Source organism: Manis pentadactyla, chromosome 5 (genome assembly GCF_030020395.1).
Source record: "Manis pentadactyla isolate mManPen7 chromosome 5, mManPen7.hap1, whole genome shotgun sequence".
Lineage (NCBI taxonomy): Eukaryota > Metazoa > Chordata > Mammalia > Pholidota > Manidae > Manis > Manis pentadactyla.
In genome coordinates, this window is record NC_080023.1 from 112231303 (window position 1) to 112256234 (window position 24932).

The window sequence follows — 24932 nt, forward strand, 5'->3', positions numbered from 1 at the left end:
GAAACTGAAGTACAGATAGGGTAAGCAACCTGCCCAAGGTTATTCATCTACTTAGTGGTGAAGCCAGAGTTTCAGCTTAGTAAGTCTGGGTCCAGGGTCAGTGTTCCTAATAAATATGTTATACTACTAAAAAGAAACTTCCACTTAAATGTTACAGATTCAACACACAGATCCATGTATGTATAACTTTACAGAAAAGGGCTGTCACTTCAAATGAAGTTGGCAGTGAGAAGACATACTAAAACCCAGGGTACTACTGCAACTTTGCATACTGAACATTGTTACTTACCAGACTCTCTTTAGTTTCTGGAATACACTTGGGCTTGTTTACTTCCACTATCAAGCTCATAGCAGAAGACTAATGGATCCTGCCGTGGAGAAACTGATCCAAGAAAGAGTACCTTCAGTTTCTGATATCTGGAGACTGCCCAAGGAAAAAGCCAGCTCACTGCCTAAACATAATGCAGTAAGTCTGCCAGACCATAAGCTCAGCTATGCATACCTAGCTTCCTATCTGTTTTTCAGTATCTTATTCTTTTGATATACGATTGACAAATAATATTAGTTTTAGGTGTACAACATGAGTCAATATTTGTATATATTGTGAAATGATCACAGTAAGTCTAGTTAATATCTATCACCACACATAACTACATATTTCTTTTCTTGTGATAAGAACTTTTAAGATCTATTCTCTCAACAACTTTCAAATGTAAAATAATAGTATTATTAACTATAGTCACCATGGTGTACATTATATCCCCATGACTTTATTTCTTTTATAATTGGAAGTTGGTACCTTTGGACACCTTCACCCACTTCACCAACACCCCACCTCCTGCCTGTGACAACCACCAATCTATTCTCTGTATCTATGAGTTCAGTTTTTTAAAACTTGTAATGCTTCTCAAATCTGCATATGGGACACACTAATTTTCTCAGTATTGTTCCAGCTTTTAGTACATGTGCTGCTGAAATGAGCACTTTAGTGTCTTAAATAGCAGTAGATAGAAACAAACATTTGGTAGAACACAGGCAAACAGAGAAAAAGGAATGTAGAGAAAGCAGAGACAATGCAGATAGCAGAAAGAAACGTAAAAAATATATATTTAGTATACTTAACTAAGAGAAGACATAACACCTATTAAGTAAGAGTAATAGTACTTATTAAATAAGAGTAAGCTATCATAGAAAGAGAAACACTCAGAGAATAAGAAATGGCTATTTGAAATAAAACACAATAGGCAAACAAAATACTGAACAGATGGAAAGAAAATTTAAGGAAACCTCCAAGAAAGGAGAAAATAAATGAATTAGTAGAAAAGAGGAGAGAAAAGATAGGAAAATTAGGGGACCAATCCATAAAGTCCAATATTTAACAAATATTAAGTTCAAGAAAAAAGAAAAACAGAAAAAATGAAAAAAGTTATCAAACAAAAAATCTATGAAAAATTCCTAATCGAAGAATGTGAATTTCCAGATTGAACCATCCTAGGTAAAATGAATTAAAAAGGATTCTTACTAAATGTGCACAGTGTGCAATTTATGACACTGATTGTGGTGGTGGTGGTGGGGGGGTGATCCTGAGATATTTCAAATCCTTTATTTTCATTTTAAATCTTGAAAGTCTCCAGAGTGGGGGAAATAATAACAAATGCAAAGTGTTAGAATTTTGAATGACATAGGAATCTTTTTCTTATAGCTGGAAGCTAGACAATATGAGGAAAATATCAACATTCTAGGGAGAAATTATTTAAAATTTAAGATTTCCAATCTAAGATTCATTACTCAGACAAACTATAAAAAACACTTGTGAAGGCAGTATAAAGATATTTCTAAGAAAGTAACTAACATCTTTAAAAAAAGTACCTCCTATTTGTCTTTAGGAAGCTGATGGACAATGGTATCCATTAAAATGAGGAGGTCAACAAGGAAAAACATTGGCTCCAACACAAGAGTGGCAAGAAGGAAACTCCAGGATCACAGTGAACTGAAGCTTTAGGATGACAGCTTGAATCAATCCTACTAAACAGTCTACTTTGAGGCAGAAAATACAGGGCTCCAGTGGATTTCTTTAAAAAAAAAAGATGCAATTACAATGGTCTGATGTGGTTGACCAGACTGAGAGTCTGTCTAGAGCTTTGACAGAGTAGCTGTGAATTAGTTTTAGGTACATAGAAAAACTTGCTATGTGAAGAAATGAGATAATTATTAACAAGAATCTATTTTTCATTATAAACCTTGTGGTATGTGGTACCTCATGACATTTAAGGTATGCATATATAATCTCCTTTGATAAAAATCAATAAAAAGCCAATTTATATTTATTTAACATACACTAAAACTGCCTTATTGGACCGATACAATAACTAATATAGTTTTATTTGTTCAATAACAATTATTTTAAAAACTCAGATTAATTTACAAACTTTTTCTAATAAATCAAAGACCTGTAATTGTAGAAAAGACTTGAGACTTTTATTCTTCGTAACATGGAAAACTATTCTATTCTTTGTAGCATTTTATTATAGCCCTTCTTCCAACCTTGTTCTATTTCATAAAACCATTGAAACTGCAAAAAATTTTTTACCTTTGAGAATTACTATGATTTATTAGTCTTATAAGTAGATCAGCTCTCTTCCAAATACCTATTGACTTTGTAAAATGCTAAATCTTATAAAAGATAAAAGTTTAAAATGAAAACAAATTTGAATTTTCTAGGGAGAAGTTATCTTCAGTCTAAAAGAAGGGATTGATTTAAGAAAGTAAAATAATGAACTTGTTGCTGGGTCTCTCACAGTATCTTCATCTCATTTAATCAGCAGCTAAGTGAGACTGGTTAATTTCTCTAAGTAAAAAGACAGAATGTACTAGAATCAGAAACAATGCAATTCTGTCTGCCTCTAAATCTCAAAATCTTTCTATTCCAACAATTGTATATTCCTATCCCCAGATACTGTTAACTTTAAAATACCATCAAATTAATTTTCATAAAATATTAATTTCATCATGTAGTCCTGGCTAAAGAATATGTAATACATCATATAGAATCCAAATTTAACTTTATCATACTTTCATGGTCCTCCACACTTTATCCAACCATATTCACTGATTTCCAATGCAAAATCTTCTAATTTCATTTAGAATCAGGACCACATTTCAACATCTTTAATTTAAAAATTTATATATTCTCTTATGTTTAGCAGTAGGGATAGTAAACAAAAGTGGAACAATGTTTAGAATGAAAATCACTTTTCACCAGTCACCTAAATGGAATAGTTCTTTGTTTATCTGCATGTTATTTTAAAAGAAATGCCAAATTAAAAGTTTTGAAGAGATTAAATTTAAAGTAATTCTATTCATTTAACTCATGCCTTATTCAGCAGAACATACACAAACGAGCAAAGTGTTTACCAGAGAGAACTACCATTCCTTAGAGATCATTCCCAGGATGATCCATGAATGATCTGAAAATGAGAGGCGGGGGGGGATAACCTTTCTTTGGATAATGGAAGAAAATGATGTATGCTTCTTAGATGTTTCTGGATCTAATAATTTGGGTCACAAACAATAACTTAAAAAGTAAATCATAATAATTTTAATAACTCAAATATGATGTATTTATTAACATCAAAAATCTTTGATTTTAGGGAACAAGGATGACCATTTTTTCAAAAACATAATTTTTCAATCTGGCAGTTTCATTAAATATGATACATTCACCCTAAAACATATTGGCTGAACACTGCTTAGAGACACATCAACTATACTAAAAACTCTACTTTCTCTTATATAAAAGTATGAGGTATTTTCAAACTTATATATAAACTTTATAACCATTTCTAAATATCATAATGGTAATAATATTAATGTAAATAGCTCTAAAGGAGAGCAAATATAAAAATTTCATTTTCAGAGGTAGCTAGCTGAATTTTGGACTTTAAAAATATTAGATTTTCTTAAATATGCAGTGATCTCTTCTTAGAGAGATGTTCAGTTAGGTTATATTATAGCTTTATACTATAAGTTAAACAAAATAAAACAACAATAACAACAATCTCAAAATCCTTGAGCTAAAAAGACAACTTGAAGCACTGTTGCATGAATAAACAACTTGATTCCCATGATTTAATATAATGAAAATCAAAATGAACTAAAATTCACTCATTCAGATTTTATGGTTTTGAGTATTTAGTAATATATATTTTCATAGCACAGAATGCTACTAATATAACAGAAAGGAAAAATCTATAGCCACAGACATTTTTCTAAGGTTAACACAAAGTTCAGGAAAGCAATAAAACAACTGCTGAAAAGTTTAGAAAAATGAAAAACAAAACACCCCAAACCCTAGTACTTAAAAACTACAACTCCTTTCAGCAGAATCTCAAGTTAGCAGTTAAAATCAATTAATTCTCAAACTGCTGTGAGAAGGAAATTACAGGAAACAGAAGATAGTAAATTTTTTTCTGAACAAACAATAAATTAGCCATGGATCTGTGACTGGAACTGAGATCTCAATTCTTGATGTGCTCAGATCAGTGCGCTATTTCTAAGTGTAACAGATTCCAATCATACACAGTGTATTTTTCAGCTATAAACTATAATGTGAATTTAAGGGCAGTGGTCTTGAATAGATCTTAAATCTTTAATAGGTAATAAATGATAATTTTTAAGTTTATTAGTGGAATACAAACAAGGACAAGGAAACAACAAAAAAATTCTACAGTGACTGATTATATTAAGATAGCGATTAAAGACAAAGCTATAGAATATTTTAAAAATCCGAACCTTCAAAGATACATGAAAATCATTGTTCCAGAAGACTCCAAAGTTTCTCAAGTATTTTTTCTTTTGTATACCTATTTAGAAGCAAACGATTTTTGTATATCATTTATACCCAACTTAATTTTATTTTTCTGTTTTAGGATAGAAAGAACATTCTGAATTTCAGATTGACTAAAACTTGACTATGACTACTGTGGAGAGGAGGTAAAGACAGAAATGATCTTTGAATATATGTTCAAAATATATTCTGAATATGACTTTTTAAAATACACAATGTGAAGAGAATCAGACTTCATAAACTTATGATTAGTTTGTTTAGCAGTGAAAAAATATATATTCTAGAATATATCATAAACTGAAAATCTGATCTGGAATATATTTTGTTAAGTATATGGACAAAGCTGGGTGTATTTAACAATTTACCTTGTTTCTAATTGTTTTATACTAGATTGTAACTGCTGTAAGCGCCTATCTGATGCTTCCTCTCTTCTTTGGACAGACACCATATCCTCCTCCTAGAAAATAAAGAAACTGTAAGCTTAATTTGAGTATATGAAAATTCAATATGTCATTATACAGCATAAAGAAAATAGTTCACTATACAGAGTTATTCTACTGCTAGAATTTAATATGTAAGTTTAAAGAAGCAATACCACTTTGGAAACAAGTCAAGCATATACTAAAATGGGGGAAGAAAACCTCACTATCAATTAAAAAACCAATAATCAAAACAGTCATTGTATTTAGACTTTTGCCAATATTTCAAACCATGTCTATAGTGCAAATCTAACAAAACAAGGCAGGGATTTGTACGCAGACAGTCTGCCCTTAGAATAGGTGCTCTTAACTAGGTTATACTGCATCTCATTATGCTCACAGGATGTTTCTTCTTTGACATAGCGATGCTTTGAAATAAATTAAGAGGGTTTATTTTTATCTTAAAAAAATCCTGTTCATCCTTTCCTAGCTTATGTTATATGAAACATTTTTTTACAATACCATTTTAATTCTTTTCTTGGCTTTTAGCTGTATTCTGAGTTATTTTTCAGTAATTTCTCTACAGTCTATAATATGCATCATTAACTTATGCCCATTCATTTAGAGTTAATATTTAGTTAATTCAGAGAAAATACTGGAACCTTGAAACAGTGTATTTATTTTCATGTACCATCCTTGTATTCATTGCCTTGTTGGCATGTATACATCTGCATACTTCATAAATCCATTAAATACAGTGTTGTGCTTTAAAATAAACAAGTCTATTATGATATTATTTAGAGCAATGCAAAATATGTATATATATTATTTCATATTTACAACTCCTGTTGCTCTGAATTTCTTCCTATATCAGAGTTGTCACCTGTTGTCATTTCTTTTCAGCCTAAAGAATTTCCTTTAACATTTTTGAAGGACAGCTCTCCTAGTGACAAATTCACTCAGTTTTATTTATCTGAGAATGCCTTTATTTTGCCTTCATTTTTGAAGTACAGTCTCACTGGACACAGAATTCTTAACAAGCATTTTTTCCTTCAGCACTTCAGATATATTATTCTAATGTTTTCTGCTTCCACAGCTTCAATGAGAAATCAGCCATTATTCGTATTGCTGTTCACTGTTTATGCCATTTTTCTATTGCTGCTTTTAGTTTTCTCTTTGTTAGTGGCTGTCTGTGTTGTCATATGTGTCTAAAAGTGATTTTGTGTTTGTCCTACTTGGGGTTCACTGAGATTCTTGGATCTGTAAATGTTTTCTGTCAAATTTTGGAAGTTTTCTGCCATTATTTTTTTAAACATCTTTTCTGCCCCTCTGCCTTCTGTAATTCCAATTACCCTTATGTTGGCTTGCTTCATATTTTTCCACAGATCTCTAGGGTCCTATTCACTTTTCTTGTATGTTTTACACTCTGTTCTTTGGATAGGAAAATTTATATTGATCTGTCTTCAAGTTCACTGATTATTTCTTCTGCTTTTTCCAACTTATTTTTGAGCCCATCTAATGAAATTTTTATTTCAGTTACTTTACTTTTTAACTCTAAAATTTCTATTAAAAATTTTCTAGTTCTCAATTAAAACTCCTTCACTGAAAATTCATTTTACTGTAATTTAAAAATAGTTTCTTTAATTCCCTGAACAATTATAATAGCTTGTTTGAAGCCTTTGCCTACTAAATCCACAGCTAGGCTCACTGACTGTGAGTTTCTATAGACTGCCTCCCCTTCTCCTCTCTATCCCCATCAGTCACACTTCCCTGTCTAGTAAGTTTTGGTTGAAAATATATAAATAATGCATTGCAGTTACTCCGGATTCTGTTTTGTTCCTTTGAGGATGATTTGCTGTTGTTGTTCAAGTAGGCAATTATTTTGCCTAGATTCAAACTCTGAAATGTTTCCCCTACAGTACACAGCACTGTCATTCATGACCAATTCTTCTTTCCACTGTTACATTTTTAGGTAGTCTTCCAGGGAACCCCTCTGTGCTTGTGTAATTTGTGGATCAAGCAAGATTTGGGCTGAGGTAGGGCTCAAACTCTCTGTGGTGTGGTTGTTCTTAGAGATTCTCTTGTAATTTCTAGCTGCCCTGACAGCTCTGGGCTCTGTCCTCTGATACTTCAAACATTAAAGCAGCACACTCAAATGCCAAGTTCCACAGGCTCTATCTTACAAGGGCAGATTTCTCTTAGGTTTCTGCCTACTTTTTCACTGGAATTCCTGGGGTCCCTCTCCCTCCACCCCCACATAGTTTGGCTGTAAGCCATGAATTTGGTCATATTTTGGGTCTTATTTTTTTGTGTGGTTCTCATACTGCCAATATTTCTTCTTTAAATTGCTACTGCTTTTCTGACCCTAAACTTTGATCTTGTGCATCTCAAGTCCACATAAAGCTGTAGTTTTCTGAAGTTAAATCTGTGGGGACTGGGGAGAACTCTCAGGTCAGAAAACTAAAAACTCACAATTCTTACCTCTTCCAGTGCCTTTTTGTTTTTGGATACTCTCTAGTGTCTTAAAAAATCTACCCAATTTTTATAACTGCCATCTATAGGAAGTTTTGCATAAGCCTTTCACAAATCTATATTATTAGAAATCTATCAGCAACTTTTACAGATTAGGAAATTAGACGTAGAAAAGTTACACAGCCAAAAAAGTGCCAGAGCTAGTATTTTTAATAATTACACCCATCTAAATCTAAAGCCTGACATTTCCTTACTATACATAAAAAGTCAGTCTCTTATTCCAATACATATTTTCATAAATTAAACAGAATGTAGTATTAAATGCTTCTCTTCCATCTCCATATAGCCAATTAACCAAAACTTGATCTTGCACTAATATGCATTTCAGCAATGATGTATTTAGGGATGACTTTGAAGTTTTATTGACTTAAAGTGAATGGACATAAAAAGTTATTTCCAATAGTATAATTTAGCTTCCTAAATGCATACTTTATATGTAGAGGGCAATAAAATGATTAAATCATTTTCCAGCAATCCTCTTGAATACCTAATCAAAAATAGATCAACAATAAAATACATAGAAAACTAAGCTCTAGGCATTCAGTTGTCTTAGAAATAGGAAAAATACCTTCTTTTGCATCTGTCCTTGAAGATCTTCAGTCACTTTAATTAACTCTTCCACTTTAGCTTTTGCAACTCTAAGATCTAACTTAGCTTGTCTAAAACAGAAAGTAAATTAATCAACACTATTTTCATTGATCAGAAAGAATTAAAAAAGTTAGAAAAGATATTCAAATTTGGTAAAATCAATACTAACTCTTTTGTACCTAAAAATTGATCTAGGGATATATAACTGAAATATTCCTATATTATTAATAAAATGCACATAGAAGAGAGTGAAGAAGAAAAAGTATACCTGACTAGGGGGTGGGCTGCAAAGTGGGAGTCATTAATACTTCATTTGGATAAATGATATTTTATACTTAAATAACTCAACATATTTCATGAAAAAGAATTTTATCACCTTGATAAATTACCTAACAAGAATGCCAATTTACTAAGTAGAATATGATTATATCTATTCCTGAATTAATAGAGTTACAGAAGAATGGCTGATTGACTTTTCTATGAAGCTGAACCTAACCTTCAAAAGCCTGATCATCCCTTAAACACCAGAAGTATGTATTACATGAAACCACTTAACATAATGAAATGAAAACATTTGTCTCAATATATTTACTTTCTTCAGAAATTGTAGTTGAAAAGGACAAAAAAAACACAAGTTTTTGAATGTCCTAATAATATCAAATAAGTTTCAATATCTTCTTGACTACCCATAGAAAAGATTTTAGAAAAAGATTTTCTGAAACAGAAAAAATGATTTTAAATATCATATCAATTAAGCATTGAGTACAGAACACTTGGATTATGTAAAAAACATATATTTTTAGGAAGGATGCTCCTTTAGGAACTATGCTTATTTTTTATATTTTATGTATGTATTATAAATATAAATAGTATTAGTGCTGTTGAATTTTAAGAAATTATTTGATGCAAAATTCATAATACATATTAACTCATTTTACTTTTGACTCTTTAACAGTATTTATAATTACAATGCTTATTAGCATAATATAAATGGTAAATGCAAATCTAATAGTAGCTAAAATTATCAGGTAGTTACTAGGTACCAGGAACTGTCCTCAATGCTTTGCAGACATCATTTCACTTAGCACAGTAACTATGAATTAAGTACTACTACTGTATCAAACTGAAGTCAGGAGAGTGAGGTTGATAGAGGTTTACAACTTGCTCAAGGATTTACAAATAAGTAATGAAACTGGTATTTAAAGAGAGTCTTTTATGATATACTATCAAAAAATGGTCCCAATAATGTTTTATGATTAAGGATTTAAGAAAATGCTTTCCTTTAAATAATCTGATTTATAAATACCTGAATTCATCAGACATAATAGATTTTTTTCTACTTGCAAAATGATTCACCAAATGAACAAAAAAAACCCACAAAACCCAAAAAAACCACCTTACAAAAATGCACTCAAAATCTACTTTAAGCTTAGAGATAATTTCAGGAGTCCATTTATTATAAGAATCAATAAATGAACTTACTAGCTATACAATTCTATATATTTTAAAAGGAAAAATGTAAGAAGACGTTTAAGTAGTAATGATAAAACTGAATAAACTCTGAATAAGAGAATTACCCACACTGACTTGGTTTTTCTTCCTTCAGAAAGGGGATAATAATGCTTGCTCTATTTGTGTTATGGTGTTGCTGAACAAATCAAAATAGATGATAATGTACATTAAAGTACACTGTAAAATATAAACAAATATAAGGTCATAGCATGATTAAGAAAAAAATTATCTGGTAGAGATACAGTAGGAATAAAGTGCAATTTAGAGAACCCTAAATTCAGGAACTCAGTTTTCTCACTAAACTAGTAATGTAACCTAATGCAATTTTGTTGACTATAAGACAGTCTCAGCAGTTTCATGTCCAACAGCAGAGAGGTGGATTAGATAATCTGTCAACACCAGAAATCTATAATAGATGATTTCCTCACTTCTATCTCATTTGCCTAAAGATTCTACTTCTAAATACACTAATGATTCAACTGTATATTCCATTTCCACTTCCATGGCCCAAGCTTTGGCCCCCATCATTACTTCTCAGGACTGTTCCAATAGATTCCAAACTGGTACCTTCATTGCTGGTATCCTCTTTAATTCACCCTCTGTAATGCATTCTTATTGCAAAAAAATTTATCTAGTGATAAAAATCCTTGCTTAATAACCATTTATGCATTCTGCCATTTTTGGGCACACAATCAACACTCTTCTGCATGGCATATAAGGCTAGTCATTAAGTGGCCTCAAGGTCTCATGTCTTTCCAATTCCCCTCATATAATTTACACTCCAGCTATGAAAGACCACTAACTCAGTTTCCTAAGCATATCCCTGTCTATTTTTTCACATTTGACTGGGCTAGCTTTCTTCCTCTTTTTCTGATAAAGATTCCTCAACAATCTTTAAGACTCAGCTCAAAAGTTTCCTTACCTAAATTCTTCACTAACTTCTAGGCAAACAACCCTATAATATCAGCCCTCATAATACATAATACTTTGTATATTATCAAACAGATACTCCCTCATGGATTATGAGTTTATAAAAAATATGGAATGTAAGATTAGTAAAGGCAAAGATCATATTTCATTAATTTTTAAATCCTCAGGAGATAACACAGTACCTGGCATACAGTTGACAAGTAAATATATTATAAATGAAATGAAAAAGAGCACAAAAGGAAAGGAGAGGGGCTCTCTTGTCCCCTCCTGGTGAAAGCTGGGAGCTCTGTCCTTTTACTTTATCTCTAAATAAAAGCCTGTACCTTGCTCTCCTACCTTGAGTGTTTGTGAAGCTCGTTCTTCGGCTTCGTGAACAAGAACCCTGGCATCATCTTTGGGGGCTCCTCCGGGATAACTTTGGAGGTGAGTATTGGCATCCAAGCCTGCCTTTTCTTTTGCTGTCCTTATAGAAGGAAGCGGTCTGTGGCACACAAAATCAGGCACTTGTCAGCCACTTAAATGGGACTAGCCCGGCTGCTGATCTCAAAGTCTCAAGCGACAGGCTCCCCTGTATCTCCCTCAGTGGATCCCCCATCTCCCTTGGGAGCTGGGAAAGTCACCTGAGTGGAAGCCAGGATTCCCTTTCAGAGGCATCTCCTTGGATGCGAGGGACGGAGGAAAGCTGTGGGTAACTGCGAGAGTCTAGGCTGAGGCTACACTTCAGCGGCTTCTCAAAGGTCCACATGTCTGGAATCAGACCCCGACAGCCCAATTGGGTATCCATGAGGAGTGACTCTCTGTCTCTGCCTCTGACTTCCAGCCTGCTTCTTTAGCCCGCCCTGGCCTCTGAGTGAGGCAGGGGGAGTTCCTAACTCTCTCCTAACTTCATCAATTTCATGGAACCCGATGCTTACCACTGCAAGGTAGGAGATCCACACTTTGCTCTTATTCCTAACTAAATGCTGTTCTTTTTATCTCATAAAAATGTGTCTGGGCACCCGTTAGCCACTTAAAAGATGATTAACATCGGCTACCAGTCTTAAGTCTAGGGTGAAAGGTTCCCCGGTGTCTGCCGCTCCTTGATCCCCTGCCTCCAGATGGATGGGAATATCGGGGAGTGGCTGAGCCGACTTCCTATCCTAATCTGCGGACTCCGAGGGCCGACCTGTCTAGTAGACAGTGGTCCTTGGACCTCGGCTCTGGCCGATTGATCCCATGGCACTGAGTGAACATCCAGCTAGGCTGCTGCCTATGCGAGAGTCGCAGATGACCCCTGACCTCTTGTCTCAGAGATCAGATTTGTTATAGTGGGTGACTGGCTAAATAATTCTCAGGCAGTGGCAGAAACTGGTGTTTGAGTATAGACACCCCCACCTCCATAACTGTACATGCAAATGGCCCCGTTTAAATTCTAGCCATGGCTCTATTCTTTTGATCTCTCTTCCTTGGAGGCAGTCTTCCTGGGGCTATGGCATTTCCTTACCTGCAGCCTGAGTGGACTGTGCTAAAGCCTGTGCAGAGAAACTAGGGTCTGGATCAGGAGTCCCAGAAGGCGTAAAGTAAGAGCATACTGGTGAGGTCCCCACTAGATCCAGAGCTCTGAAGCAACTCCTGCTTAGTGGGAAGGCAAGAAGGGAATCAAGGCAAGGTACAGGCCATGCTGGTAAGGAGTGGTTAAATCTAGTAGGCCTGGCAGAGGAGGTGATTGACCACTGTCACCCAGGCTCCAAGGCGAGGGGATGCCCTCACAGAGAAAGGCTGACCAGGTGTCGCACACCTGTGTTTCTCTCTTCCAGGTGGGAGCTTCCTCTTCAAGTTTAAAGCCAGACATGCCTCTAGCTTGCATTCTAAAGAACTGGGAGCAAATTTGATCCCCAGACCCTGAAAAAGTGTCTTATCTTCTGCACACAGGCCTGGCTTCAATAGAAACTCTCTAATGGAGAGGCTTGGTCCCTGAGAGAAGTATACAATATTATAAGGTAACGCAGCTAAACTTATTTTAATGTAAGGAAAGAAAATAGTCAAAAGTCCTGTAAACTACTACAATATGGGACTAGTTTTCTAAATTTTTTTGGTGAAAATCTATTCTTATTGGATTCAACATTATCTTCAAAAATTGGGAGGATTTAAACTAGACTCCCTGAAATAGAAGAAATTTATCTTTTACAATACAGCCTGGCTTTAAATGACTGGTGATAGAATTTACTTGCATTTCATTTCCAGCCCCCTGGACACACAGTTCCTATCAGTTCAGAGCCTTCATTTGCCCTGTTAGTCTGGGGCCATCTAAACCTTAACCCAATTACATAAACTGCTTGCTCTAGGAGTGTATTCTTGAAAACTGAGATACTTTTAATCAAATAAACTAAAACCAAAGAAGGCAATTGGATATCAGTAACTCAAATCTTTATATCAGTTTATCTGTCTGTGTATATGTTCTTTTATGAACAGGATTGCTAACTGTAGTCATTATGTCTCAATCTGTATGTTTGTGCATCTAAGTGTGTAAATCAAAGATTTTTCTACCTCCGGATGGTATTAATAAAATTGATTTAAAGACAAGCGCTTGTGAAAATTGGGCATTCTAAAACTTCCAGAAAATTCTAACTGAAAATATTAAGCATTAATGCTAATTTAAGTTGAACTGAAACGGACATGTCCTTATGGTTACCAGCTGCCTAAGTTTACCTAAAGTCATTTAAGTTGATGTTTTCTGCTAAATCTTTCAAGAATAAAATGCTTAGAGGCTTGACTTTGTCTGATATTCAGTAAAGGTTTTGTAAGTAATCTAGCATAGTTGTTAGGAATGAATGAACTAAATAAGTGTGGCAAGTGAAGACCTTAATAATTGTGTGTTACAGTGTGTATACCTACCTACAGCCTGAGAATCTTTGTGGTAACCTAAAACTTTAAAGTTTTGCTAAGTTAAGAAGATACACTTTGTGCTTAGTGAGAGATTGTACTGTAAAGCTCATGGTTACAGAAAGTATAAAATGTTCATAAATTTGTCAATCTAAAGAATGCTAGTGTAACAGTTTACAATAGCCTGCTTCTCAGTGTTCACTAAAAATTAAGGTACCTAATGGTTTTAAATTCTAATTAAAACTACTTAAAGGAATAAGGAAAACATTTCTGCATGCTAAAGAATGTGTCTTCTGATAAAAGAAAGTAACTTAGTTCTAAAGTACAGCTGTTTTTTTAGAGGGAGAACTCTAAATGTAAAAAGAAGGTTGTAGAAAGTTTGTGGAAGAATTTAATATGATCATGCTATATAAAATTAAAGCAAATGAGTCTCAGTATCAAGTATACAGCAAAATTAGAATTTCGTTTTCAGTTAAAAAGACAAAGTTTTCTTAACTGTTAGTCTGCTCCTAATATTGAAAGATTGCAAAGGGTTCTCTAATTGTTTTATCAAAGCAGTTTCTCATGCTTAAAGTCTCAATGAGTTGTCAGAGTATTTAAGAAAAAGAGATCTTAATATTAAAAGGACTAAAAGCTAAACTATGCTAACAACTGTGTAACCTTCTTTATTTGCCTTTGAGGTATTTTGCTGTCATTCTGGTTAAATGGATAAGTATTGCTTCATGGCAACTATAATCCTATTAAAGCAAGTGCCAAAGAAACTTTCTTCTGACAACTTCCCAAAATCAAATTCAAAAGGTACTTTTACCTCTAGTTAACTCTGATATTTTCCAGAGGGCCCCTGGAACATGTCAGAAGAATTTTTTCTCCTCATCAGGGAAAATACTTGGCTAATTTGGCTTATTTATCTGATATATATTTACCTGGAAAGCACTATAAAAGAGAATGATACTAAACTTTGTTACTGAATGTTTTGTGTTACAGAAATATCCAAATTTCCTTATGTCAACTGTCTTACAGTAAGCTCTCACCCGATCTTTAATCATTGTCATTTGTAAGTCTTTTGTCATCTATAGTCACGGTTTATTACTCCTCAACTAGTAAAGAACTAGATTTCAGCCGAACAGATATTGGTTACATAGGATTAAGTAAACTAAGGAAGATGATTTTGTGGCTTTTTGTTTCAAATGTTGCTGATAAAGTGTTTTAAGCTTTTTCTCTTAAGCTGACAACAGTTTAATAAATGACTATCTTTATAAGCAGAATTGAAACATTTATCTTTCTCTCCCTGATCCCTCCAGAATTTAAAAACTCTCAGAGACTATTTTTATATTTCATGGCAGTATGTTTATTTGCATAAGTTCAATAAGAACCTGATTTCCTTGTAAGAGGTCCAATTAAAAACACAGGTTATATTACCAAGGCTTTGACTGGAATGTCATACCTGAGAGACACGTGCATACACTCGGATATGAACAGCTTTAAGGAACTAAGGTTGACTTTATAGAGCTAACAAAGCCCCTTGGAAGAACTGGCCCAGTACCTTGCTTACAGGGTTCCCAGCAGCCTTACCAGGTGGGTAAGGAAGGTCACTTCCTGGCAGGTGCAGGAACCTCAGGATGTCTTGGGGACCTCGAGAAGAGAGGTTCACCCAAATCTACAGGTACTGCAGGCAAAACCTGATGGCAAGTCTGGCTTGGCTGTCTGGCCTCAGAAGGCCTTTAAAAGTTCAATCTGAAATTCTTTATAAAATGTTCCAGCAAAGCATATTTAAAAGAGCCTATGTAATCAATTGCTCTTCTTGCTGCACTTATGCAAATAATAAAGCCAAGTGTTAATTATTTTCTTTACCTGGTTACTTCTAATACAAATGAGGGTGATTGTAGAGAAAAGTATTGTTTCAATAATGCAGCCTTATCCATACTAAATCCAATACTAGTCATTGGGACATAAACTAGATCCAGAATTCTAGCTTCTTCAAAATATTTGGCTATGATTTTCCAAATGCTTTAGTTTTCACCTATCATTTCAATTAAAGTTTTACTACTTCTAGTTCTCATATTCAATCATGCATTCTTAATCTCATTAACTTTGTCCTTCCAAAATAGAAAATCCAACTCCAGATGTTGCTACTTAACCTAATAACACAATTTGTTCTATCTTGCCTAGAAGCCACAAAACTGCAAATAGTAATAGAAATGAAACCAGGAATAGAAGTGCCCATCTTCTGAGGCCCTCTCAACTGACCACTGATGGAGACCTAACCGCACCCTTTACTGCACCCCTTCTCAGCATGCAGCAGCCAGAGCGGTTGTCGCCCCCTGTCCCTAGCAGCAGCTAGGGTCTCCATCTGTAGAGGATGGAATGAGACAGGGATGGTGGGTGTAGTCAGAGTAGGGTGATGGCCTCTGGGAAAAGCAGGGTGTAATATTTACAGTCAGAGCAATGTAACAATGGACAAAGAAGTCCCAATTGAAACTCTGTAAAGCAGTATGCAAAGTCAAGGTCATACTTATTCTCTAGGGAAAGATACCTAAGAATATAGACATCTTCAGTGAGATCAGTTAAAGATCAAAAGGCCAGAAGCAAGTTGGCCTGGAATGTTTGAGTGTTCTGCAAGGGTATCAGCATAACCAGTGACTCTGCTGTCAGCCCCAGCAATCAGACTATGACCCAGCCCACCTTGAGGACAGGGCAGGTGATGCAAGTCCACACCCTTAAGGTTTTCATGTTTTTGAAAAATCCTCAACTGCCTATAAAGCCCCCTAGCCAACGCACCACTATGGGCTCTCTTGTTCCCTCCGGGTGTGAGCTGGGAGCTCTGTCCTTTTACTTTATCTCTAAATAAAAGCCTGTACCTTGCTCTCCTAAAAAAAAAAAAGGAAAGGAGAGAGATAGTCATAGATACAACTATATCTTGATATTTTACTTAGGTCTTGCATATACAATTTGATATTCATGTGTGGAAGTCCTAGGATAATAATTTTGTGAACAATTCTTCCAAATATATATTACCTCATTTGAAACAGAATCTCTCTCCTATGTAAGTAAAAGAAAAAAAAAGTTCAGGCACTGATCTTAAGAGCTGTTTTTGTATGTCATTAAAAGGAAAAATATTCTAAAAGCATTTAAATTATTTAAATCCTTAAAACACAAAAACTATGTTTCAGAGGAAAAATAAGCAGTAGTTTTATATATACTTATTTTTTCCACACTGTTCCACAAGACAGAAAGGATGTAAATAATTTTATATATCCACTTCTGGCATGAAATATTGAAAAATATTCTAAAATAAAAGTTGTAAGGTCTGTCTTCTAGATCTGGTTCTATCACTGATGCCGGGGTTCTTGTTCACAAAGCCGAAGAATGAACTTCACAAACATTCAAGGTAGGAGAGCAAGGTACATGCTTTTATTTAGAAATAAAGTGAGAGGGAAGAGCTCTTGGCTCATGCCAGGAGGGGACAAGAGAGTCCATAAAAAACTAGGGGGTTTTATAGGCAGTTGAGGATTTTTCGAGAACATGAAAAAAACTTAGGGGTGTGGACTTGCATCACCTGCCCTGTCCTCAAGGTGGGCTGGGTCATGGTCTGATTGCTAGGGCTGACAACAGAGTCACGGGTTATACTGATACCCTTGCAGAACACTCAAACTTTCCAGGCCAAGTTGCTTCTCGCCTTTTGACCTTTAACTGATCTCACTGAAGATGTCTGTATCTTTACCCTAGAGAGTTAGTGTGACCTTGACTTTGCATAATGCTTAGCACAGACTTTCAATAGGGACTTCATTACCCATTGTTACATTGCTCTGACTGTAAATATTCCGCTCTGCTTTTCCCCCCCGAAACCCTCACCCTACTCTGACTACACTCACCATCCCTGTCTCATCACCACAAAAGCCAGGTGAACTAGGCCGATTGGTTCAAAAGCCAAGTGAACACAGACACTTCTCTGTGTCTCAAAATTGCAGCTGTAAAATGGAGATATAAAAAACTTTCCCTCATAGCTCACAGAATTATCACAAAGTTCAAATAAATTAATGCATATTAAAGTCCCTTATAAATTTTATTGTAGTTTACACAAATGTACACTACTATCATAATCTTTCTGTTCTTTAGACTTTAAGTTGTCAGGAACTGTGTGGTACAGTATTAATTTACAGATGGATTGAGAAAGCTTGGGCATGGCCATACTCTTGGACAAAAATGAAAAGTGGAATTTATGATGTGCCACTTAAAGTCTGAATCTCTTCTAGTAACCTCCAGGCAGGATTTGTTTACTAATGGTTTTCACCTGATATATCTGGTTAGACAGCCGGGCTGAATATATTACCAGAGGGGCAAAAAAAGACCCTGGTGGGAACTTCTACCTTGAGCTTTCCTGAAGCCAAGATTCACTGCACACAGGTTAGTAGTCCATATGGAGTCAAAGCATGTCTTTGTATGAATAAAGACCCTGGGGCACTTGTGCCTAGAGGTCATTTGGAAACCCTGTGCTTGCCTGTGTGCTTTTTCTTACTGCCTAATATCCTTTGCCCTTAAATAAAAGCCTTATGTACCTTTGTGGAGTGTTGTGAGTTCTTTAAAATATTCAAATTTGTGAAATCTTTAAAGGAACCAACAAAAATAATACTAATTTAATTTTATGAAGGAACTTTAATACTATGCTTATATTATTTTATATGCAAATGATTTAATATAGCATATATCTACAAGCATAGATATATGCTGTGTACATAATATTATAAAGGTCAAAAATCATTTTACTTAAAAAAATCTGATTAAAGAAACAAGAATAACTAGTTAAATACTAATAATATTGATGTTATAACTTCCCATATATTTTATTTTTGCTCCAAAGGAATATTTTTAAAAGCACATTTTATTTTCAGGTATGCTTTCTTTTCAAACAATTCAAAATTTCTGGGATTTTTCTTCAATGTAATTTTCATTACTTGTAATAGTGAATACATTTGAATAAATATTTAAAAAACAAAGCTTTCCTCTGTTAAGCAAAGTATGACCAAGTATAACATAACAGTACTAAAGTAATAGCATTAACTTGGACAAAAATTTAAATGCTTTCATTATCAATACTTTTTTTGAGATTTAACATCAAATATAATGAATCTACTTTAAGATAAGTTTTTGTTTCTTTGCAGTTTCGTATCAAGAGAATCCTAGAAATGTTTACAGTATTTCATTTATACAATGAAAATGGTAAGATTCTGAGAAATAAAACCCAAGTTTTTACTGATTTGATAGTCTAAATTTGTATATTTAAAAAAAAGGAAAGATGCACACATGTATTAGGTACTTTAATCAGTACTTCTGTAGTTACCCAGTATAATAAAGCCAATCATTTATGCTTAAAAACTTTAGTAAATCCCCAAACATAATTTTAGGCAAAGTTTTGAATTTTTAAGATCACTACTGCTTTTACTACTGTTAATAAGTAGCAAAAATGGGAATAGTTTTATTTTAATTTTTTTTCCTTTCAATCTTTAGTGGCAGTGTAATGATTAAATCTATTCAAAAGATAGAATCCTACAAAGAAACTCTAAAAGCATTGGATATTAATAATCCATGTACAGAGCTATCAAACATTAAAAAAAGAGGCTCTTCCGACTTAAAACAGTTCATCTGTACATAACTTTTACACAATTAAACTCAAAATTATACACAACTTAAGGTAGATCAAAATTCTACATTCTATGTTAGAATATAATTTCCTATCATACTAGTAGTAGTTCCCTATGCTTTCTGTGTATGAAAGTGAGTTTTTGCAACTATATATACATAGTTTATAGGAACCTCATTCATTCAGAATGTCAGTAGAGGGTGGTACCTGGTCATCTCTGCTTCTCAGAATCTCAATAGGTGATTCTGATAAACAGTCACAGTCTTTGATTTACAGAATAACTACACAATCAAAATGTTTATCTTCAAAAGATTGTAAACAATGATAACAAATATAGTTTTACAGTCATATAACTTTGGGTACCACTGACAGTTGGAAAACATATTGATTCATTTTCTATTATTAAATAGGCTTATTCAATGGACATCTCCAAATAATTCTGACCACATACTTGTGATGTTTGAGACACACAAGGTGTTTTGTAAGGTGGTAAAAAGCAAACAAACATAGGTGAGATACAGTAATCTTTAGAAAGGCTACAAAGCACACATTAAGCATCATAAAAGATTAAAATAAACCATCATGATTCAGAGTAGGCAGTACATTTTGCACTTCATTTGGAGAATATTGAAGACGTATTTACAACAAGAATCAGCATAGGAATGGAAAATCTTACTGGCAGAGAAAAAGTGAAAGCTTCAGGGAGGAACAAAATAAGTACAAGCATAATAGTAAGAAAGTGTAAGGGCTTATTTAGGGATGAAGGAAAATAAGACTGTAAAGGAAATGGAGGCTACAATGTCAATGGCCTTAATTGACACGTTAAGTGATCTGTATTGATTTAAAGGGAATGAGAACTGCTCAAAATGGGGTCAGAACTTCAGTTAGGAATTTAAACCTGCATTTGTGGGAAAAAATGGACTAGAATCATGGTTCTGTCTTTCTCTTAACCAATATTCACAATAAATAAAAGGCAGATTTCACAAAGATAGAATTTAAGATATTCCATTCATTCATTCTTCAAACAAATATTTATTGAATGCTTATAATATGCCAGGTATAGTGAACACAGCCAGGAAATGTTGAGCATCCAGTGTTGGTGGCTCATTCAGTTTTTTTTTAACTGTATTTCAGGAGCTCTTATTTTATTAAACATCTAAATAACTATTCTAAGCACTGTTGTCAGAACTGGTGATACAGTGGTAAACAAGAAAGACAAAAGCCCTATCCTAAAGTTTAAACTGTAGTAGAGATAGTAGAGACACACAATAAATATGTAAACAAAAAAGGTAATTTCAGAAAGTGACAATGCTATGAAGCAAATGATATAGACCAATAGGAGAGAGACTTGGGTCATCAGGGACAACCTGTTTAAGGAAGGGATATTTTAACTAAGATCTAAAGGACGATGAGGTTAACCTAAGAAAGTCTAGGGTGAAAGGGTTAATAGGTAGAGAGAATTCCCAATAAATATAAAGTATGGGAAAGGTACCTAAAGAAATGACAACTAGCTTGGATATATCACAGGCAGAAAAGTGGAAGATGAAGTGAGAGAGGAAGGCAGAGAGGTCAAATGATACAAATACCCTTGGGCATAGTAAGAACTTGGGAATTTTTTCCAGTTGCAATGAAAATCCATTGTGTTTTAAGCAAGTGAGTAACATAACTTGTTTTATTCTATGAGGAGCCCCTTTAGGCTGTGTGGAGAATAAACAGTGGGGTGTGAGAGTGAAAGCAGAGAGAACAGATAGGATTCAAATGCAAGCAAGAGATACTGATGGGTTGGGGTAGAGGTGACAGTGGTGATGACTGGATTTGCAACAATCTGGATATATAGCCAACCTAACTTGGATGTGGGAGTAAAGCAAAAGAGAAGAATCAAGCAAAATTACAAGTCTTGATGATGGTACTGGTTACAAAGATGCATAAGATTTCTACTACTTACTTCAACCATAGGCATTACAATTTTATCAGTTTTATATATTGGGTTTCTAAATATAAATTTCTAAAAAGGGTTCTGCTGCTAAAAATAAAATAAGAACAAAGCAAAAGACATCTTTATAGCTCTCAGCATCTAGGGCCTTCCCAGAGTTTTAGGAGCTCTGTGCCGGAAACAGAAGACTGAAAACAAATTTCTTAGTATAAATCACAACAGACAGTATTAAAGATGGTGAAGTGAGAGGTGAGACAGAGGCTTCCTCTTAAAACCATATATAATATAAAAATATAATTACTACAACTAATCCTGAATGAGCAACAGGAAATAGGGCTGCGCCAAACTAAATACACCTGGAGAAAAGGATAAACACCATGGAACAGGGTAATGTACCAAAGACATGGCCCAGGGGGACCCAAACCCTTCCCCAACCCCAGCTCATGGGCGGGAGGAAGAGAAACAGAGCAGGGAGACAGTGGAGGTCTGGGACTGCTGAATACCTAACTCTGGAGATCTGCCCTGGGAGCACAAACCTACATTTCATGGTGCTTGCATGGTATTCTCATGATTAGGGGGCTGGAAAGCTAAGACAGGCAGGATTCCTGGAAAGACTGAGATTCCATCCACATGTGGAAAGCAGGGATCCATATCCAGCTGCTCTGCAACAAAAAAAGGGTGGGCAGTCTGAGAGACTTCCAAAGAGCAAGAGGGCTGCTAAAGGGGCAAGGACTGCACAGAGCTTACTGCTCAGGAGAAAGGACAGGTAGACAAAATTGTCCGGGGCATTCTGCCCAGCAGCTTGGGAACTTTCACGATCTTCAGGCACTACAGCTCCCTAACTGGCTACACAGCTCCAAGGACCCCCTCCAAGATATGCAGCCTACTGCACCTTCCTCCTGGCCAGGCCCACCTGTCTCGCAAACTGGAAAATCTACTCTGGTGTTAGGTCAGCCAGAGGAAAGACGTGTCTACAGCAACTACAAATGCAAAGCATAGAAGATTATACTAGTGAGCTTGGCCCACTGGTTCTGGCAGGGGAGGCAGGCATGGCAGCCAGGAAGCAGGAAACAGTTCTTTCCTCCCCCCAGGCACCAATACCACTCTCCTGTGACCTCCCACAATGCTTCAGGGACTGAGCAGCTCCAGAGAGTAGAGTTTCTGGGCACTAGAGGGTGCCATATACAAATATGAATTGCCAAAGGAATCTGGCTGAAAGTAAAATTATAAATACACCACCTGAGAAAGATTCAAATGACACTGACCTCATGAATCTTCCTAAAAGGGATTTCAAAATCAAATTCATTAACATGCTCATAGAAATACAGAAAAATATTCAAGAACTCAGGAATGAATTGCAGTCAGAGATGCAATCATTACGGAACACAGCATCAGAAATTACACATACAATGGAAAGATTCAAAAGCAGATTAGATACCATGGAGTAAATGAAGAATGAAATAGAAATTAGAGAAGAGGAATACAAAGAGGCTGAGGCACACAGAGAAAAAAGGATCTTAGAATGAAAGAATATTGAGAGAACTGTGTGACCAATCCAAACGGAACAATATTCACATTATAGGGGTACCAGAAGAAGAGGAGAGAAAGGGATAGAAAGTGTCTTTGAGGAGGTAATTGCTGAAAACTTCCCCAATCTGGGGAAGGAGATAGTCTCTCAGGCCATGGAGGTGCACAGATCTCCCAACACAAGGGACACAAGGAAGACAACACCAAGACATATAGTAATTAAAATGGCAAACATCAAGGATAAGGACAGAATATTAAAAGCAGCCAGAGAGAGAAATAAGATCACATACAAAGGAAAGCCCATCAAGCTATCATCAGACTTCTCAGCAGAAACCTTACATGCCAGAAGGGAGTGGCATGACATATTTAATGCAATGAAGCAGAAGGGCCTCGAACCAAGAATACTTTATCTGGCAAGATTATCATTGAAATTTGAAGGAGGGATTAAACGATTTTCAGATAAGCAAAAGCTGAGAGAATTTACCTCCCCAAAACGGTTTCTACAGTGTATTTTGGAGGGACTGCTATAGATGGAAGTGTTTTTAAGGTTTAATAGCTGTCACCAGAGGTAATAAAACCACAGTAAAGAAAGTAGAACAGCTGATTACTATGGGAATGCAAAATTAAATTAACTATACCCAAAGTCAATCAAGGGATAGACAAAGATTACAGAATATTATAACTAATATATACAGAAAGGAGGAGGAACAAAAAGGAGGAGAAAAAAATAACCTTTAGATTGTGTTTGTAATAGCATGTTAAGCGAGTTAAGTTAGACTCTCAGATAGTAAAGAAGTTAACCTTGAACCTTTGGTAAGTGTGAATCTAAAGCCTGCAATGGCAATAATTACATACCTATAGAAAATCACCCTAAATGTAAACGGTCTGAACGCACCAATCAAAAGACATAGAGTGACAAATGGATAATAAAAAAAGACCCATCTATATGCTGCCTACAAGAGACTCACTTTAAACCCAAAGACATACACAGACTAAAAGTGAAGGGATGAAAAAAGATATTTCATGCAACAAATAGGGAGAAAAAAGAAGGAGCTGCAGTACTTGTATCAGACAAAATAGATTACAAAACAAAGAAAGTCATAAGAGACAAAGAAGGACATTACATAATGATAAAGGGGTCAATCCAACAAGAAGATATAACTGTTATAAATATCTATGCACACAACACAGGAGCACCTACATATGTGAAAAAAATACTAACAGAATTAAAAGGGAAAATAGAATGTAATGCACTCATTTTAGGAGACTTCAACATTCCACTCACTCTGAAGGACGGATCAACCAGACAGAAAATAAGTAAGGACACAGAGGCACTAAACAACACACTAGAACAGATGGACCTAACACACATCTAAAGAACTCTACACCCAAAAGCAAAAGAATACACATTCTTCTCAAGTACAGATGGAACATTTTCCAGAACAGATCACATACTAGGCCACAAAAAGAGTCTCAGTAAATTCAAAAAGAATGAAATTGTATCAACCAGTTTCTTAGATCACAAAGGTATGAAACTAGAAATAAATTATGCAAAGTAAATGAAATATCCCACAAACAAATGGAGGCTTCAGAACATGCTCCTAAATAACGAATGGATCAATGACCAAACAAAAACAGGGATCCAGCAATATATGGAGACAAATGACAACAATAATTCAACACCGCAAAAATCTGTGGGACGCAGTGAAGGCCGTGCTAAGAGGAAAGTATACTGCAATACAGGCCTACCTCAGGAAAGAAAAACAATCCCAAATAAGCAGTCTAAACTCACAATTAAAGAAACTAGAAAAAGAAGAACGAATGAGGCCAAAAGACAGTAGAAGGAGGGACATAATAAAGATTAGAGCAGAAATAAATAAAATTGAGAAGAATAAAACAATAGAATCAATGAAAGCAACACCTGTTTGAGAAAATAAACAAAATAGATAAACCCCTAGTCAGACTTATCAAGAAAAAAAGACAGTCTACTTACATAAACAGAATCAGAAATGAGAAAGGAAAAACCACTATGGATACCACAGAAATACAAAGAATTATTAGAGCATACTATGAAAAATTATATGCTAACTGATTAGATGACCTAAAAGAAAAGGACAACTTACTAGAATAATACAACCCTCCAAG

The 24932-nt window shown here is 35.0% G+C and overlaps 1 protein-coding gene across 7 annotated transcripts in view; it reads right to left on the reverse strand.

Annotated features, from left to right (window-relative positions):
- Positions 1–24932, reverse strand: part of SCLT1 (sodium channel and clathrin linker 1) — a 200934-nt gene that overhangs the window by 94147 nt on the left and 81855 nt on the right. For 6 of the 7 annotated variants that reach the window (XR_005028388.2, XR_005028387.2, XM_036903384.2 and 3 more), the window contains 2 exons: positions 8366–8456; positions 5212–5303 (listed from right to left, as the gene is read on the reverse strand). The exons of the other annotated variant lie outside the window; for it this stretch is intronic. Coding sequence is in view for 4 of the 6 variants with exons in the window: in XM_036903384.2 (XP_036759279.1) it covers positions 5212–5303; positions 8366–8456 (183 nt within the window). In the remaining 2 variants the exon portion in view is untranslated. The remainder of the gene's footprint in view (positions 1–5211; positions 5304–8365; positions 8457–24932) is intronic. 7 annotated transcript variants of the gene reach the window in all.